At 40.4% G+C, this 16,713-nt stretch overlaps 1 protein-coding gene across 1 annotated transcript in view; it reads left to right on the top strand.

Annotated features, from left to right (window-relative positions):
* LOC121297780 (cadherin-22-like) overlaps positions 1-16,713 on the top strand; it is a 190,667-nt gene that overhangs the window by 149,080 nt on the left and 24,874 nt on the right. The window contains exon 10 of the mRNA XM_041224277.1: positions 1,505-1,622. Within this exon, the coding sequence (XP_041080211.1) occupies positions 1,505-1,622 (118 nt within the window). The remainder of the gene's footprint in view (positions 1-1,504; positions 1,623-16,713) is intronic.

The following is a 16,713-nucleotide window of genomic DNA, read 5'->3' as shown; positions in this document are numbered from 1 at the left end:
CCATCATGAACCTTATAATAGCTACTGGGATCTCAATGCCCTTGAGGGAATCACTATAAATGTATTCATATGCACTGCTGAACCTGTTCTGTGCCACTGTAGAGTCAAAGAGAGGGCTAGCTTTTCATGCCTTTCACCCCTGGAGACCTATAAGCCAATCTAGCTACCCTGCCTCCAGTGGACAGTAATGGACACCACACAGTTATTACTATTGGTCTCTGCTTGAAGAAAGTTCCAAGACTATATCTCCTTCAAGTTTCTTTTACTAAGTTTTTAGAATTTGTTTAAACAGACTGTGTGAGCTATATGAGGCTCCAGAAGTTGCTCTGTCAAAACAATTATGCATACCGTGATGGAAGAGGGTCTAGTTGTCATACTTCCCCTAGTTTTAAGGTCACTACATCGTGTGAGGCACCCTATTGAATTTAAATTGCTGCTCCTCACTTGCAAAGCTATTCCCGGTTCTGGCACTGCCTCTTTGCGTGAATTACTTATTCCCCACAAACTGGCTCATATTTTGAGATCTGCCAGTGATGGTCTCTTGGTAATTCTGTGTGATGGCTTTTAGTGCTCAAGCTCCTTCACTTAGGAACTCACTTCCAGGTTTTTTTGTGTGTATATCAGTACCAATGATGACAAAGCTAATAAGAGGTAAGATAATGCATTTAAAACATTGGTTACCCCATTGTGGGTGTATGTTGTAGACCCAGATATTGACGTGATACAGCCATCTGAGATGTATTTGTATCACATCAAGTACCTTAAAATTGTACCATTCTTTAATTACTGATGGTTAGCACAGTGGTTCCAAATCTTGTGCAGGGTGTACCTTTTATCTAAGGGCACTACATGTTAGTGTAGCAAACAAAATAGGCTAATAGGTAGGATATTTATCTAAAAAGTGATGCCAGTGCAAATATCCCATCACATGCAAAGAATGGAGTAGGGGTATTCCAGCGATGATGGAACGAGTTAGATAAATATTGCAACTTTCATCGTAGAATCAACTTTTTTATTGAAACCACAAGTATTTTAAACATAAGCGGGTATGACTGACTGTAACCTAGCAACTCCCGATTATTCTCATTGGTGTGCTGGAGTTGGGGAGAAATACAAATCATACAAATCATCCAGTTCAATTTTTTGTGTGTGTGTGTGTGTGTGTGCGTAAACAGAAAACAAAAATCTGGTAATTGTCACAGTGATCTAATCAGTGTTTTATGAGGTGGTGTTCATTCTGTTTTATTTAGTAAACATAGCTTCTTACCTGATGTGTTAAAGAAAACTCTATTTGCAAGTCGTGCTTTCAGATAGTGTTGCACTTCCTTGGTGTTTTTATATGTAATAAGCACGGCAAAAAATGATTGAAGCAGAAACAACAGAGAATGGTACAGGATATTAAACCAGCAAGAGATACATGTCATAAGTTTTGAATAAAGCATTGATTGATTGATTGATTGAGTTCTCTAACCTACTTTCCTGCTCTCCCTCTCTCTCCCTTCAGCTCATCCACACTATCAGTGTAGTAGACAGAGATGAGCCGCAGACTGGGCATCGATTCTACTTCACTCTCGCACCCGAGGCAGCCAACAACCGACACTTTAAGCTGTGGGATGTCAAGGGTAAGACTGTAGTGCCCCAGCCTGTCTAGGTGCTGTATTCTACATTCTGCTTAATGGGGTCATTGAAGGTTAGATATTGGCTTTATGGTACCCCTTTAAATTAAGTGTCTGTAATTATTTTTGTATCATTTACATAGTAGTTACTTAGTAATGTAACTAGGTACTATGTAATGTAACTTAGTGCTTACACATAATTACAATGTTATTATGCAAAGTTACAATGTGTTTTACATGTGAATATTTTTGCATGCTATATGTAAGTACACAATTGTATCAAAAAGGTTAGGGTAAGGGTTTGGGTTATATCCTTCACAAAAATGACACATTAACTACATTTAAATATGCATAATAAATATGCAGTAATTATGTGTAAGAACACATGTATTGACTATGTAAATACACAGTATAATTAGATACACCTGATGTAAAGTGTTAGCAGACTTTTTATGGGTATCTGGTTTCAGTATTTCCAAATCATATTTTGTAGCCCTAAATATATGGTTTAGTTGACTGTGTTTTGTTTTAAGAAAAATTATTCAGAAAACAAAACTAAAATACAAATGCAAGGAAGAATCACGCCCACGGAACTCTTACAGACATTCTCATTATTGAAACGGGGACACAGCCAGTAACAGATGAGGTTTTTATCAGTGTGCTTATTTTACACAGGTTTCATACATAAAAAAGAGTGACATTACATTATTATTAGCAAATCCACATAGCTTAAGCTGTCATTGATATAACACCCGTGAATTGATCATACTCTGTTTTATAACATAAAAGTAACTATTTCTACAGGTAATACAGAATAATATGCATAGCGTCTTCTTTATAGAAATGGCCTTCTTGCAAGAGCAGTCTGAGTGATTGACACATATGCGGGCAATAGAATTCCAGTATTTGATGATTGGTCTGTTGTACAGCCCTCAGTGATTTATCAGGCTTATCCAATTATTATCCTCAAAGGTAAAGACAAAGCAAATGCTTTAAAAATATATTTTACATAAAAAAATATTCCAAAGTGATATTTCAAAAACCAATAGAAATGCATTGAAAAAACTATATTTCTGTACATCTACATCCAATAATCTTATCGTTACGGTTGTCCTTAATAGTTTGTTTATTATGGGCACAAGTAGAAGGACTGATGTTTGATACATTGTATAGCATAAGCAGAGCAAAGTCTCATAGCAGTTCTCTTATCTGAGCTTCACAAACACGTGACGTGTAATTAGTGGACTACTAGTGTCTGAGGTCCACTCAGACTACTCGGTGCTGCCCCGAGAAAGAAGTACATGTTTATTACAAAAATGTGTTTTCATTTTAAGAAATATCTGGTGCTGTATTGAGCTCATAAAAGCTCTCAGTCTGCAGGTCAATAAAGTAGCTGTGTATTTTTTTTTTATCTAGAATGTGTCCTCAGGTAAAAAATGGGATTTGAGAGTGAGGGCTGTGATTGAAACAAGATTGTGAGTGATGAGTTAGGGTCTGTCAACTGATTCCATGGCCATCTCTTTAACTGAGCTGCCTCTAAAGAGTGATACTGGAGTGCTAATGACATCCTGACCTTGGGCACTCGAGACCTGACAGGAGGCCTGCAAGTCAATCTGTGAGGGGGAGGGGAGTCATGAGGACTCTTGCTAAAGGGGATGTTTGAATAGGACAGAAAACCCTGTAATTGGATGTCAGAATGAGATCATTAATTCTGTGTTCAGATGTATTATTTGCCAGCTAACATACTTAATTCTTGGACATTAGTGGCTATTGAAATGTTTTCAGAAAGAATGGTGGTGATTTATTTATTTATAGTTAGTTATTTAATGATAGCATTAAGACAATTTCTTTGTGACACTTGATGTACCAAGGGAGAATCACAAAACTGTTTTAATGATTGTTTAATTAATTATAGCTAACAAAATAGTTCAATATTTTTTTTCCTCTGTTTATTATGTCTCAAATGTGCATCTTTGAAATAAACGCATGTTTCAGCAAACATGAAATCTGCCTTGTACTTCCAGGGTAATTTCATAAGAGAGTGAAATGATCCCAAACCCTTCACTGGCTACTTTCCTGTGAATAACCAATTAGCTGCTTCCCCTATTGAGTGATGTGATTTCAACCAGTAACATGCTCTATCTCAGAAAACACTGGATGAAATGACATAGGAAGTAAAGCAGTAACACACTCCCTGGAAGGCAAGGCTAACAAATGGGGCACCTAGTGCAGTACCAGATGCTTGAAAAGACATGTTTGCTATAACATGTGTACACTTTAGACTTGTGTAATTAATAGAAGTGCTAAATGGGTAAGATGTATGTGATTATTTATTTGAAATTGCAGATAAATAAATCAAGTAGGCTAAAAGTTAAAGGTAATTAAAATAGTACAACACTTGCTTATACCTTTTTAACCCTTTGCCACCAACAACAGTCTACAAATACAATACTGGATTTCTATAATATAGTTTTCTATGTAAAACTAAACAAAAAAAAAAAAAAACAACTTGACCATGATTTCGAACAGCATGCAGGTATATTAGTCTATCTGTAGGCAAGCACTGTAAAGCCCAGTGAGGTACTGTCTGGTACCATTGTAAACCATAGGAAATGCACAGGTAAACTGCAAAATTACTGCATCTTTCATATTGGAAACATATTGTGTATTTTTCACATGGGAAAATGTGAAATCTCTCTCTTTCTCCTCTCTCTCTCTCTCTCTCTCTCTCTCTCTCTCTCTATATATATATATATATATATATATATATATATATATATAGTATCCTTGCACTCAGAGTTCATTGCCCCTTTAAAAGCAGACCCAAGACTCAGAAAATTGATTTTTCAGTGCTTATACACACTTTTAATAACCACCAAATGAAATAAACAAAAACCTAACTCCTTTTTGGAGCTCTGACTAAACATTAATGTATCCCTGACTACCCACAGGACGGCTAAGCCGTTTACCTGTCACAAAAACTTCTCAGCAGCCCTGATCAGTCTGGCTGCCTCTCTTAAATACCCTGCACCTGGCTCCAATTTACAATTAGCACCAGGTGCAGGGGATTAACTAAACAATAAAAACAAATAATCAACTCAAAAACCCTTAGCCCATTCACCCACAGTGCATTTTCACATGGTTTATATATATATATATAAGATAGCAGGGGAGGGGGTTAAAATTAAAAAAAAACCTAAAAAGATAGAGGGGATAAAATTCCTCCCTGCTAACTGGAAAACGGTAGTCAACCAAATATATATACGATATATATATATATATAATATTATATTATATATATAATATATATTATATCTATATATATTATAGTATATATATATAAATAAGGTATTTAAGTATATACTGGTATTCATTTGTTACCGTACATGAAATGATTTCAATTAAAAAAATATTGAAATGAGAGCCTTGGATTTAATTCAAGACTTTGAAAAAGTGTTTTTCAAAAGCCTGTTTCTATGTAGAAATTAATATCTTTTGAGTTGTGGATAAAGCAGTTACAAGGAATACAAGGCTGGCATGTACCACTGTGGCAAACATGTAGAAATGCTTACTAAAAATAAATTCCTTAGAGATAGCTAATGCATTCACATATTGCTTAGACAGGCTGACAAATCTTTGTGATTTGATTGAGAAGCGAAAGGTAAAATCCAAGTCAATAGCAAGCTGAAGGCCAGACACTGATGTGTGAAGGTAAACACACAGCAATGTTCTTTTGGAGCATTGACATTTCCAAGACCTTCGGCGTGGCATTTTCATCATCTCAAATCAATTTGTATTCACCCAGTTGTCTCTCCCAGTTATGTATACATTTCTGGAGGAACAGCAAGCTTTATTATCTTCAGGTTGCATCACAGGGCTGCTTTTGGAGTTCAGTATAATGCTTCCAAAAATGAAAACTGCTGCTGGCTTGTGTTCTCTGGGATAAACCTTTTTAAAGTTTAAATGGGGAGGTAATGAAACATAAATCTTACCTGGAATGCACTTTACTATATAGGTCTGGAATGTGCAGTTATGAAAGAAACATGTGTCATAAAAACACCCATTTTCATTGTTGACATCGTTCTACACTAGGTTAAAGAAAGTTTGCCTGCCTTGCCTTCCTGGGAGTCTGTTACTGCTTTACTTCCTTTGGCATGTAATCACAGCAGTGCACTCAGGTTCAGAGCATGGTAGTGGCTGCAAAGCATGTCAGTCAATCAGGGAAGCAGCTGATTGGTAACTAACAAAAAACCGTGAATGGGTCAGGACAATTTAACTCTCCAAGTGAAATTACAGAGCTTGCAAACAGATTTCTATAATCAAGTGTGGTACCAGATGTTTTAAAATGAAAATACATGTTTGATAAAATAGGTGTTTGTTTTAATTACTACACAATCAAGACCTTTGCAGTGAATACGTGCATGGCAGGGTGAATTTCTGGAACTATTGTGTTAGCTACTTTAAAGGAGTGACAATATCTATGACTTCTGACACTGGACAGTCTTTTTGTGTTCAAGGACTTTGGTTGTTGTAAGGCTTCAAAGAATTTCTAACTAATAAAGAAATAATTTGACAAACCTTGCACTTTCATTTGCTATGTTGGTGCCACGTGTGCCACTCTGTAAGAAACACATTGTTATACAGTGACAAACATTTTAAAAAAGGATGCCTGCTACCATGTCAATCTTTCAGGTAATCTGGCACTTCAGAGGCCATTCACCTGGACAGTGATATAGTCCACATCCCTCACTGCTGAACCCAGGAAGTGATACAGTAGCAGACTACCTGAAAGTAAAACAAGCAACCTGAGGACTTTCTCCAACCTTTGTATTAGATGTAACTTGGCATGTATGTAGCATGAAATAAATAATTCTTGTATGGTTATACTATTTTTAATGGAGTGAGAGTCAAGGTTTTAAAATGCAACTAGCGGTATTATCACCGGTTTGATTTTATTTATTTATTTATTTATTAAAATACTTTTCAGGTTTTTCATTTTGTTTTCTCACATCTCACATATGAAAAACAATGTCAGATATTTTGATGGTGTCATTACATCGAAGTTTGTTGATAGAAAATGCAATGTGATTGGTTCATATAGTGCTGTCTCTTTGTAAATAACCATAAGGTGTGTAAGATAAGTTGTTTCTGAGATAAGCAAATACAGTCTTGCATTTAAGTGAGATAGCCAGTCCAGACATTGAGGCATTGAGAGACATTGAGACATTGGTTACCAGTATTTACAGCAGAACTTACTTTTTTAAAATACTTTGCCATGCTTTTTGAATGATTTTATATAGCAATATATTAATATATATATATATAGGCAAACAGTATATAGTGACTGACCCAACTTCCTTGAGATCCTTCTGATTTCCCATGATTATTAAGTTATGTCCACACAAAGGTCACATGGCTCATATCAAACAGCCATTATTTGTTTTGCTAAGGCAGTCTGCACTCCAGACAAGCTGCATAAAGAGTGTTTCACACATTGAATTTCGTATGATATTTAAATTGAATCCATAACGAATGCGCTTAACAATTTTGCTGCGGAGCTGGAGTTCGCATGTTATCAAGCTTAATGTACTTCGTTGGTTCCCGTCGTCTCAATGGTCAATTGGGAGTATACTGCATGCGGTAGCTTGAGAAGTGAAGGGACAGCTTGTAGCCAGCTTGTAGAATCCATTCACACATAGCGTCTAAATTCAAGAGTAAATTACTCCATGACTCACAAGCTTCTGTGGCGCGCTGAAGGCAGTTATATTTTCATTTATTTTCCATTGTGTGTCAGTTTGGAGGGATAGATAATATAAACACGGAGCAAGGTCTCGTGGGAAGTTACATTTTGAGATAATAACTCCATTCCCAAATAGCAGCAGTGATAAAAAAGAAAAGCTTTTATTCTCTAACTCGCCTATTTGATCAGATTTCTCAAACCTAATCAGATTTGCTGAGCTAGGTGCCAGCTTCCCTTATGTTTGTGCATAAATCTCGGAACTGACTCCCTGGCTATTAGAAAAAGAGAGCATATGGTACGGTACATGACTGTAGAACCTGGGAGGATAGCATTACAGCACGTGGGGCAGGATTTTTAAAAGTTTGTAAATGATAACTCCAGTGTTAATCAACAAATCATTATGTAGCATTGATTTTGGCATTTTCATGAAGTTGTTATGCCTATCTCGTCTCGTTATTAAAGAAATTATCATGCTAACGTGATTTTCAAAAGTATGTTGATTTATGAAATAATGTTATTATCTTAACGAGTAGTGCTTCTTGCGACCTCTCAATCACAAAACAAAATATTATTTAAAAAAAAGAAATACAAAGGAATTTAAAAAGGCTATGCACTAATTTAAGAAGTTCACAGCAGAAAACATTTATGTGTTCACACACACACACACACACACACACACACACACACACACACACACACACACACACACACACACATATATATATATATATATATATATATATATATATATATATATATATATATATATATATATATATATATACACACACACACACACACACACACACACACAATACCATAAGGTTACCAAGGTTTGGTTTGTATATAGTGTCTGTGCCGATATTTTTTGAAAACAAGACCTGGCAGCCCCACATTGTACTTTTTAACTATTAGACAAAATATTTACAGACTACTTAAAAACTGCTGCTATAATCATGATTCATTTAGTATTAATAGCGTTATCGTTAAATTATACCAAATCACGTTTTTTTTTTTTTTTTTTTTTTTTTTTACAATGAAGGTAACCTATACTGTGTCACCCAAATGCTTATAAAGTCAACAAAAACATGCTTTCCCTTCGTTGTAAATAAAAAGGTGATTTGGTGTAGTTTAATTATACCGCTATTAATAATAAACGAATCGTGCAGCATGTTCCTAATAGCAGTTGTTAAAGTCTATAAACATTGCGTCTAATAGTTAAAAAGTCCAATATAGTGCTTGTTTTCAAAAGATATCGCCACAGGCATGAATGGAATACCTAATGTGATCGAGATCATTGAAATGTATTTTGCCTAACGTATTTGTATTGTTGTTAGACTCCGTCCACACCGTATGCACAGTATACTCTCACCTTCAAACGTCGACTGTATGCACATATTACAACAATTTATAATATTGTAAGTGTTCAGTGGCTACTTCTGTTCATGTTGAGTTTATTTATCGCGGAGGCGAGCAGAAATTCACTGAATAAGTAAATATAAACAAATTATGTATTCGGTTGAGGAGTTCTATCATAATTTTAAAAGCTTTAATGAAGTGTTAGTGTTTCAGTTTATTCCAAATTTTTCCGAAAAATTACAGGATTTTTTTTATTTTTATTTTATTTTTTTAACATGACGTCGGTTTTTACCTGATTTTTGTCTGTTATTCAATATTTACCAGGTACTATTTTCTAGGAAATACACGATATTTTCATTTAAATGCTGTTTTATTTGAACTGACATTGTAATAAGCAGCCCTACCTGGGATACAGCAGATGTTTAGACATCAGAGGATCAAATAATGTTTGTATATTGTTTGGAATTATTTTTTTTTTTCATCTGCTTTTATATGAATTTTAGTTTGTATGATTGCAGGCTGAAAATAAATAAGTTTGAAATGTCTTTTATGTTTGTAGTTGTTAGTTATTATACATGTAAACCATATATGTAGTCTTCCGCACTTTTGGTTTTTCTTAAAAAAAAAAAAGTTTATTTTTATAGAGTTTATTTTACATATATTAAAATAGGAATAAAATTGGTAATAAATAGTTTTTAATTCAAACATCGTTAAGAATCATGGAAAACAATTCCAGTATACACACCTTACATGTGTAATATGATGCATAGCAGTTCTGGTTTCTGATTCAGTTTCATGTCCCTGGCATGTATGATGAAGCAAAATCTGTGCAAGTCGAAGTCCCATTTTCCCAAGTCAGCTGGTACTTTGTGAACGTTTGGGTAAATACTGTGCTGACGGAAACAGTATCTACAGTAGGTATGAACATGACATCAGCACAAAACAAGCCAGATTTATTCACCTTGAAATCATAAAAAGAAAAGAAAATTGACAGAACTGGGCAGTGCAAGCCATCGGGAGATGCGTCAAAAACCACAGTGGACATTTCCATCCATGCATTCCATAAGTTTACCAAAGCCTCACCATTTTCTGTCAAATATTTACAATTAAGATTGGCAGTGTTTTAGCTGATGGACAGTACCGTCGCACAAAGTCACCAATACATACCTCTCTGCAGTCTGCAATAAAAAATGGCTGTCCAGCAAAGCACAGTGCTCTGACAAACTCATTAACACAGTCATTCTGCACTCTCTGTTTATAAAATGCGTGTAAAAACTTCATAAACTGATTGCGTGTCTCTCAGTTCACTTTACTGGTTTAATGTGTCGCTTATTTTTCAGTATGTTCTTTTCTTGTCAACATGGACGTGCACCTCAGTGCAGCAGTATTTGCAGTGTTATATGTCTTCTGCCTCATCTGACCCACTTCTGTTATTTTTGCTTTTTGTATACTTCGAAACATTTGTTTTCTTTTAAATATTCATAAACTTATTTACGTTTTCTCCCCATTCCGCATCCACTAATATTATAATATGATATTTTTGTGTAAGTATTTCAATTTAGTTTTTGATCAAGCTAGTAGTTACCATGCCCCTCAATTGCCACAATAATTAGATTTTGATTGGTCAACATAATCAGGTGATAATGTGTTTGTGAAGTGACAGAGAACGTTAGTATACCAACCATAAACCTAGTTCCCTGAAAGAGAAGATGGCCACCAAACATTGTTATGGGATACACTCCTGCCTATTGGTAGGTGTCACTGAGCTCCTATATCAAAGCTGCCGATAGGCCCCCTTCCCCCAGTGACCTCCTCGGTCCCGCCTCCCGCAGGTACTTAACCGTCACGCAGGGGAAGGAACACCTTCTTTCGCTTCTCACATTGGTAAGGTAAGACCTCTGTGTTGCATTGAGCCCTGTTTTCTTCTAAAAAGTTCTGTGTAAGTTACTGCTAGTTCCCCGGCACTCTGTGCTGAAAACTGGCATTGCCGCTTTCCCGGAATCAGTATTTAAAAATTTCTTAGCCTTTTTATTCTGTTTCAGACTATCATCACCTGCGCGCTATGCGTGTCAGGCTGTTCTTTCTGTCTGTCCGTCTTAGCACGGTAAGCATTATTTTTAAGAATTGTGTGTGTTTTTCTTACTTCGGAGAGCACTATTACTCCAAGGGAGCGGGCTTGCCTTGCTCCCGTTGTTGACTTCGCCCACCAGTCGCCTGCGAGCCGCGGCTGGGTCTTGTTTTATGTGTAACTACACGTCCTCGTACTCGCGTAGTGAGCTAGCTGCTCCGAGGCTGCTTTCTCCAGGCCGGCCATTTACTCCTCACCAAGGCTTCCCTCGTTGTTGGTTTGAGACGTAAATGGGCTGCGCGGGCCTTTACTTTTGGTGTAGGTCACTCAATCAATAGATAGAGTGCCCTCCCTCATCTGTCCTGTAATATTGAACTGATTTTTGTATTTTAAAAAACTGTTTTTATTACTGTGTGTGTAAGTCAATCACAGACCGCGGCTTCGGCCCTGTCTCCCTGTTGTACGCTATGCGCTGCTTAGGCGTGAGACCATGCGGTCAGGGTGTTTTGAATACCGCGGTGCGTAAGACTCTACCCCTGCTACTTTGGTACCACAGTGTACACAGTGCCCATTGTCACTGTACCGATATAGGCTAGCACACCGGTGCGGCACGGTGCGCGCAGTGTTATTATTGCATGGTACTCGGGGCACCCTTTGCACATAGTACTGGGTGCTCATAACGCGGTGCCACACTACTCCCGGTGCCCACGGTGCTCACTGCATGCGGCGCACACAGTGTTTACAGCGCAGTGGTTTCTAACCAAGGGCTGGCTTCCATGCCTGCGTGGCCTGTTGGACCAATATCCCACAGGAGGACAGGCATAGCATGAGTGCGTGATGCCTGGGGCCCGATCATGCCACCTCAGCCCTAAAAGGCGCCTGTGACATCTGCGTGGCTTTTCAGCCCCGCGTGCTCGCGAGCTGCCTAGAAAGAGTCGTGGGGAGGTGATCTTTGTCCCCCGCAACGGACCCCTCCCACTCCTCCGGACGCCATCACAGAGCCCCTCTGGGGAGATTCCCTGTGCTCACATGCTCTGAATCAGCGCTCTCCAACCCAGAAAGTTCATTTTCGCGTCATTTTCACTATTATCCATCTCCCCCAAAACTTCAGAAAGACTAAATCTACTTCTTTTGGGATGCTTTGGAACACTGCTTGCCATTTTGTTGATTTTATAAATTTTATAAATTGAAAAATGATCAGAAAATGGTAAGAAACTTTGATCCTATGTGTGTAACACTGGGCTCTCATTTGCAAATATGTGTCTTGTTTACGTACACACATCGATTACTCTTCAATGGATTAGGCTACAAAGAAAGTCAAGGTATGAATGGACAGCTTGTGACCTCCCCTACAATGTGATCAGAGATTTCACCATCAACAGATACATGTAAGGCCAGAGCAGCGAAACGCACAGCTAGTCGATCAGTTGTTTTTGAACCGTGAAGTACTAGATACATTGCAAAGGGAATATCTCAGCGGTGAAATGGCGAATTCGAAAAATTCCTTCGATGTTTGATGGTAGGAAAATAACATTTTTGATAATGAGTCAGTTGTTTTTGCTGTTTTGCTTTTGTAATAATATTACAGATGATTTTTGAATGAATGTGTAATTGCAGTACCAATGCTCTGCCCGCGGAACAGGGAGTAACAGGGAGGTTAAGGCTCCGCCAGTGGGAGGTATGCCGAAGGACCCCGTGTGCCCGAACCTGCAGTACAGGATAACCCAGACACATGTCCGTAGAGCCTATGTGGCGGGAGCCCAGAGTACCCACCTAGCAAACACGTCCAGCATGCTTACTGCTTACCTGGATGGAGTTTTGCATGATGCCCCGTTACCAGAGCCGGTGGCCACAGAACTGTGACTTCTCTCGCACACGTAGCTCCAGATCTCTGGCCCGCAGGGTTAGACCCTGGGCTAGAGTCTGGCGTGCCTAGTGGTAATACTCAGACAGCTGTGGCTGTCACAGGTGCAGGTGTCTGATGCAGATAGGGCCATGCTTTTGGACGCGCCCATATCTCCAGGCCACACCACTGGCCTAGCAGTGGAGGAGATCCTCCAACAGAGCCTTCGGGAATGCGAGGTGTCGAGGCAGGTAGCCGCGTTGCTCCCTTCCCCCGCTCTGGCACGGGTCAGGTCAAGCCGCTGGCACTTGGCGAGGCCGCGTACGGTCACTTGTACGGTGTGGGTTCCCACAGCCATGTTTCGTTTGGGACCCCCTCCTTTTCGCAGCGTCACGACTACGTTCACGACGAACCTGCTTTAGGCCTCAGTGCTCCAGACCGAAGTGGCAGCCTTGCTGGACAAGCACGCCAATTGTCTCGTAGATCCTACTTCTCTTAGAAAGGATTTCTACTCAAGATACTTTCTGGTACCGAAGCGGGACGGTGGGTTTCGTCCCATCCTGGACTTGCAGCTTCTAAACTAGTTTCTAAAACAGAAGGGGTTCCACATGCTGACTCATCGTCACATACTCCAGTCTGTCCGGCTGGTTGACTGGTTCACCACGATGGATTTACAGGACGCGTATTTTCACGTTCCCATTCGTCCACAGCATAGGAAATACCTCCGCTTTCCCTTTCAGGGCAACGCGTATGAGTTTTCCGTGCTGCTGTTCGGCCTCTCCATAGCTCCCCATACGTTTTCAAAGTGCATAGAAGCTATCCTTGCCCCCTTGTGGTGGCAAGGAGTCAGAGTGATGAATTACCTTGACAACTGGTTGATCTGTTTCCAGTCAAGGGAGGGAGCAGTGGCCCACACGACGCTAGTGACGGAGCATCTAGTGTGGCTGGGCCTCACCATCAACGATGCCAAGAATCGGCTGATGCCATCGCAGTACATAACGTATTTGGGGCTCCAGCTGGACTCCACCGCGATGTGCGCATACCTGTTGAATGACAGGGTAGCAGCTTTACAACACCACCTCTCTCTGTTTCGGCAGGGATCGAAGGTGTCCCTTGTTTTGTGCCAACAACTTTTGGGTCTGATTGCAGCAGCGGTATCAACCATTGAGCTGGGTTTATTACGAATGCGCCTGCTACAGGCCACACCTACCCTGTGCTGGTAGAGGATTCCCTCTCACCTACTCCAAGGAGTCCGAATGGGGGTGGTTTACACCCACAGGGTAGTGAAGACGGATGCCTCCAACTTGGATTGGGGCATGGTCTGCGAAGGCAGAGGAATCAGCGGACCCTTGTCGGGTTGTCGGACGTCCCTGCATATCAACATGTTGGAGCTGCAAGCGGTGTTCCTTGCCCTCCAGTAATTCCTACCTGTGGTGCGGAACAGATATTGAATGACCCGCTCTGGGAAATCCAGCGTCGCCGGGATCTTCTCAGTCAGACGAGATGCACACTTTGGCACCTGGAGCCAGGCAGGCTTCAGCTACGGGTTGTCAGATATGGTCATGGGTACGCTGTAGAATGGTAGGGCGCATTCCACTAGGTCACTGAATGCCTATAAGTGGAAATGTTTTCAAGATTGGTGCTGTTCTAATGGTCATGATCCAATCTCCTGTCCCATGTCCGCCATCTTGCAGTTTCTGCAAGATCTGCTTGAGGCTGGTAGATCACCTTCCACAGTGAATGTTTACCTAGTGGCTATTTCTGCTTGCCATGCCCTCATTGACTCAGTGTCCCCGGGCCCGCATTTTTGGCTACCCGATTTCTCCGAGGCTCTTGGCGATTGCGCCCTCCTAGGAGGGCCACTCTCCCCGAATGGAGCCTTGAGATTGTACTGGAGGCTCTCATGCAGGCCCCGTTTGAGCCTATATACTCCATCGAGTTGAAGCACCTCTCCAGTTGAAGAGTTGAAGACAGCCTTCCTCTTGGCTATCACCTCCGCAAAGCAGGTTAGTGAGCTGCAGGCGCTGTCTGTGCATAGCTCCTGTATGCGTATTTGGGATGATGGTAGCAGAGTGTCACTACATGCAAACCCTGCTTTTCTCCTCAAGGTGGTTACAGCGTTCCACATGAATCAGTCTGTGGAATTGGAGTCCTTCCATCCTCCGCCATTTGCGATGGAAGAGGATAGAAAGTTGAACCTTCTCTGCCCAGTTCGGGCATTGAGATGTTATGTGGATAGGACAAGAGCGCTGCATCAGTCTGACCAGCTCTTCGTCTGCCATGGAACACGGACCCTGGGACAGCCCCTCTCCAAGCAGCGGCTGTCGCATTGGATTGCGGACACAGTCTCGACTGTGTATGATGGTGCTGGCTTACCCCCACCTGGGTGGATAGCCGCACATTCCACGAGAGGTGTGGTTACATCACGGGCCCTCTTCCGAGGTGCCTCCATGGCTGAAGTTTGTGATGCGGCTAGCTGGGCTACTCCGCATACTTTTGCCAGGTTCTACCACCTGAATGTGGTAGATCCCTCATTGCCCTCTGTGGGCACTAGGGTCATTGAGGTTGCATGCTCACAGTACTGACCTTGGTCAGGAAGGACTTAGCGTCCCTCGTATGCTGCCGTTCTTTCTTCCCGGCGATGGCTCTGGTACACGTTTTCCCATAACGATGTTTTGGTGGCCATCTTCGAATTGAAAGGGAACGTTAGTTTACCTACCACAAACCTGATTCCCTGAAAGAGAAGATGGCCACCAACTACGAGGTTGCTTCGGTCGACATCATGGTTTTGTCGTGAAACAGGGTGTTCCTTCCCCTGCGTGACGGTTAAGTACCCGCGGGAGGCGGGACCGAGGAGGTCACTGGGGGAAGGGGGCCTATCGGCAGCTTTGATATAGGAGCTCAGTGACACCTACCAATAGGCAGGAGTGTATCCCATAACAGTGTTTGGTGGCCATCTTCTCTTTCAGGGAACTAGGTTTATGGTTGGTATACTAACGTTCTCTGTCACTTCACAAACACATTATCACCTGATTATGTTGACCAATCAAAATCTAATTATTGTGGCAATTGCGGGGCATGGTAACTACTAGCTTGATCAAAAACTAAATTGAAATACTTACACAAAAATATCATATTATAATATTAGTGGATGCGGAATGGGGAGAAAACGTAAATAAGTTTATGAATATTTAAAAGAAAACAAATGTTTCGAAGTATACAAAAAGCAAAAATAACAGAAGTGGGTCAGATGAGGCAGAGGATGCATAGCACTGCAAATACTGCTGCACTGAGGTACATGTCCATGCTGACAAGAAAAGAACATACTGAAAAATAAGCGACACATTAAACCAGTAAAGTGAACTGAGAGACACGCAATCAGTTTATGAAGTTTTTACACGCATTTTATAAACAGAGAGTGCAGAATGACTGTGTTAATGAGTTTGTCAGAGCGCTGTGCTTTGCTGGACAGCCATTTTTTATTGCAGACTGCAGAGAGGTATGTATTGGTGACTTTGTGCGACGGTACTGTCCATCAGCTAAAACTCTGCCAATCTTAATCGTAAATATTTGACAGAAAATGGTGAGGCTTTGGTAAACTTATGGAATGCATGGATGGAAATGTCCACTGTGGTTTTTGACACTCTCCCGATGGCTTGCACTGCCCAGTTCTGTCAATTTTCTTTTCTTTTCATGATTTCAAGGTGAATAAATCTGGCTTGTTTTGTGCTGACGTCATGTTCATACCTTCCATAGATACTGTTGCCGTCAGCACAGTATTTACCCAAAAGTTCACAAAGTACCAGCTGACTTGGGAAAATGTGACTTCGACTTGCACAGATTCTGCTTCATCATACGTGCCAGGGACATTAAACTGAATCAGAAACCAGAACTGCTATGCATCATATTACACATGTAAAGTGTGTATGCTGAGATTGTTTTCCTTGATTCTTACAGATGTTTCAATTAAAAACTATTTATTCCCAATTTTATTCCTATTTTAATATATGTAAAATAAACTCTGAAAAATTAAAACATTTTTTTTTAAGAAAAAACGAGTGCGGAAGACTACATATATGGTTTACAT

Source organism: Polyodon spathula, chromosome 23 (genome assembly GCF_017654505.1).
Source record: "Polyodon spathula isolate WHYD16114869_AA chromosome 23, ASM1765450v1, whole genome shotgun sequence".
Classification (NCBI taxonomy): Eukaryota; Metazoa; Chordata; class Actinopteri; order Acipenseriformes; family Polyodontidae; genus Polyodon; species Polyodon spathula.
This window is presented reverse-complemented; position numbering and strand designations above follow the sequence as displayed.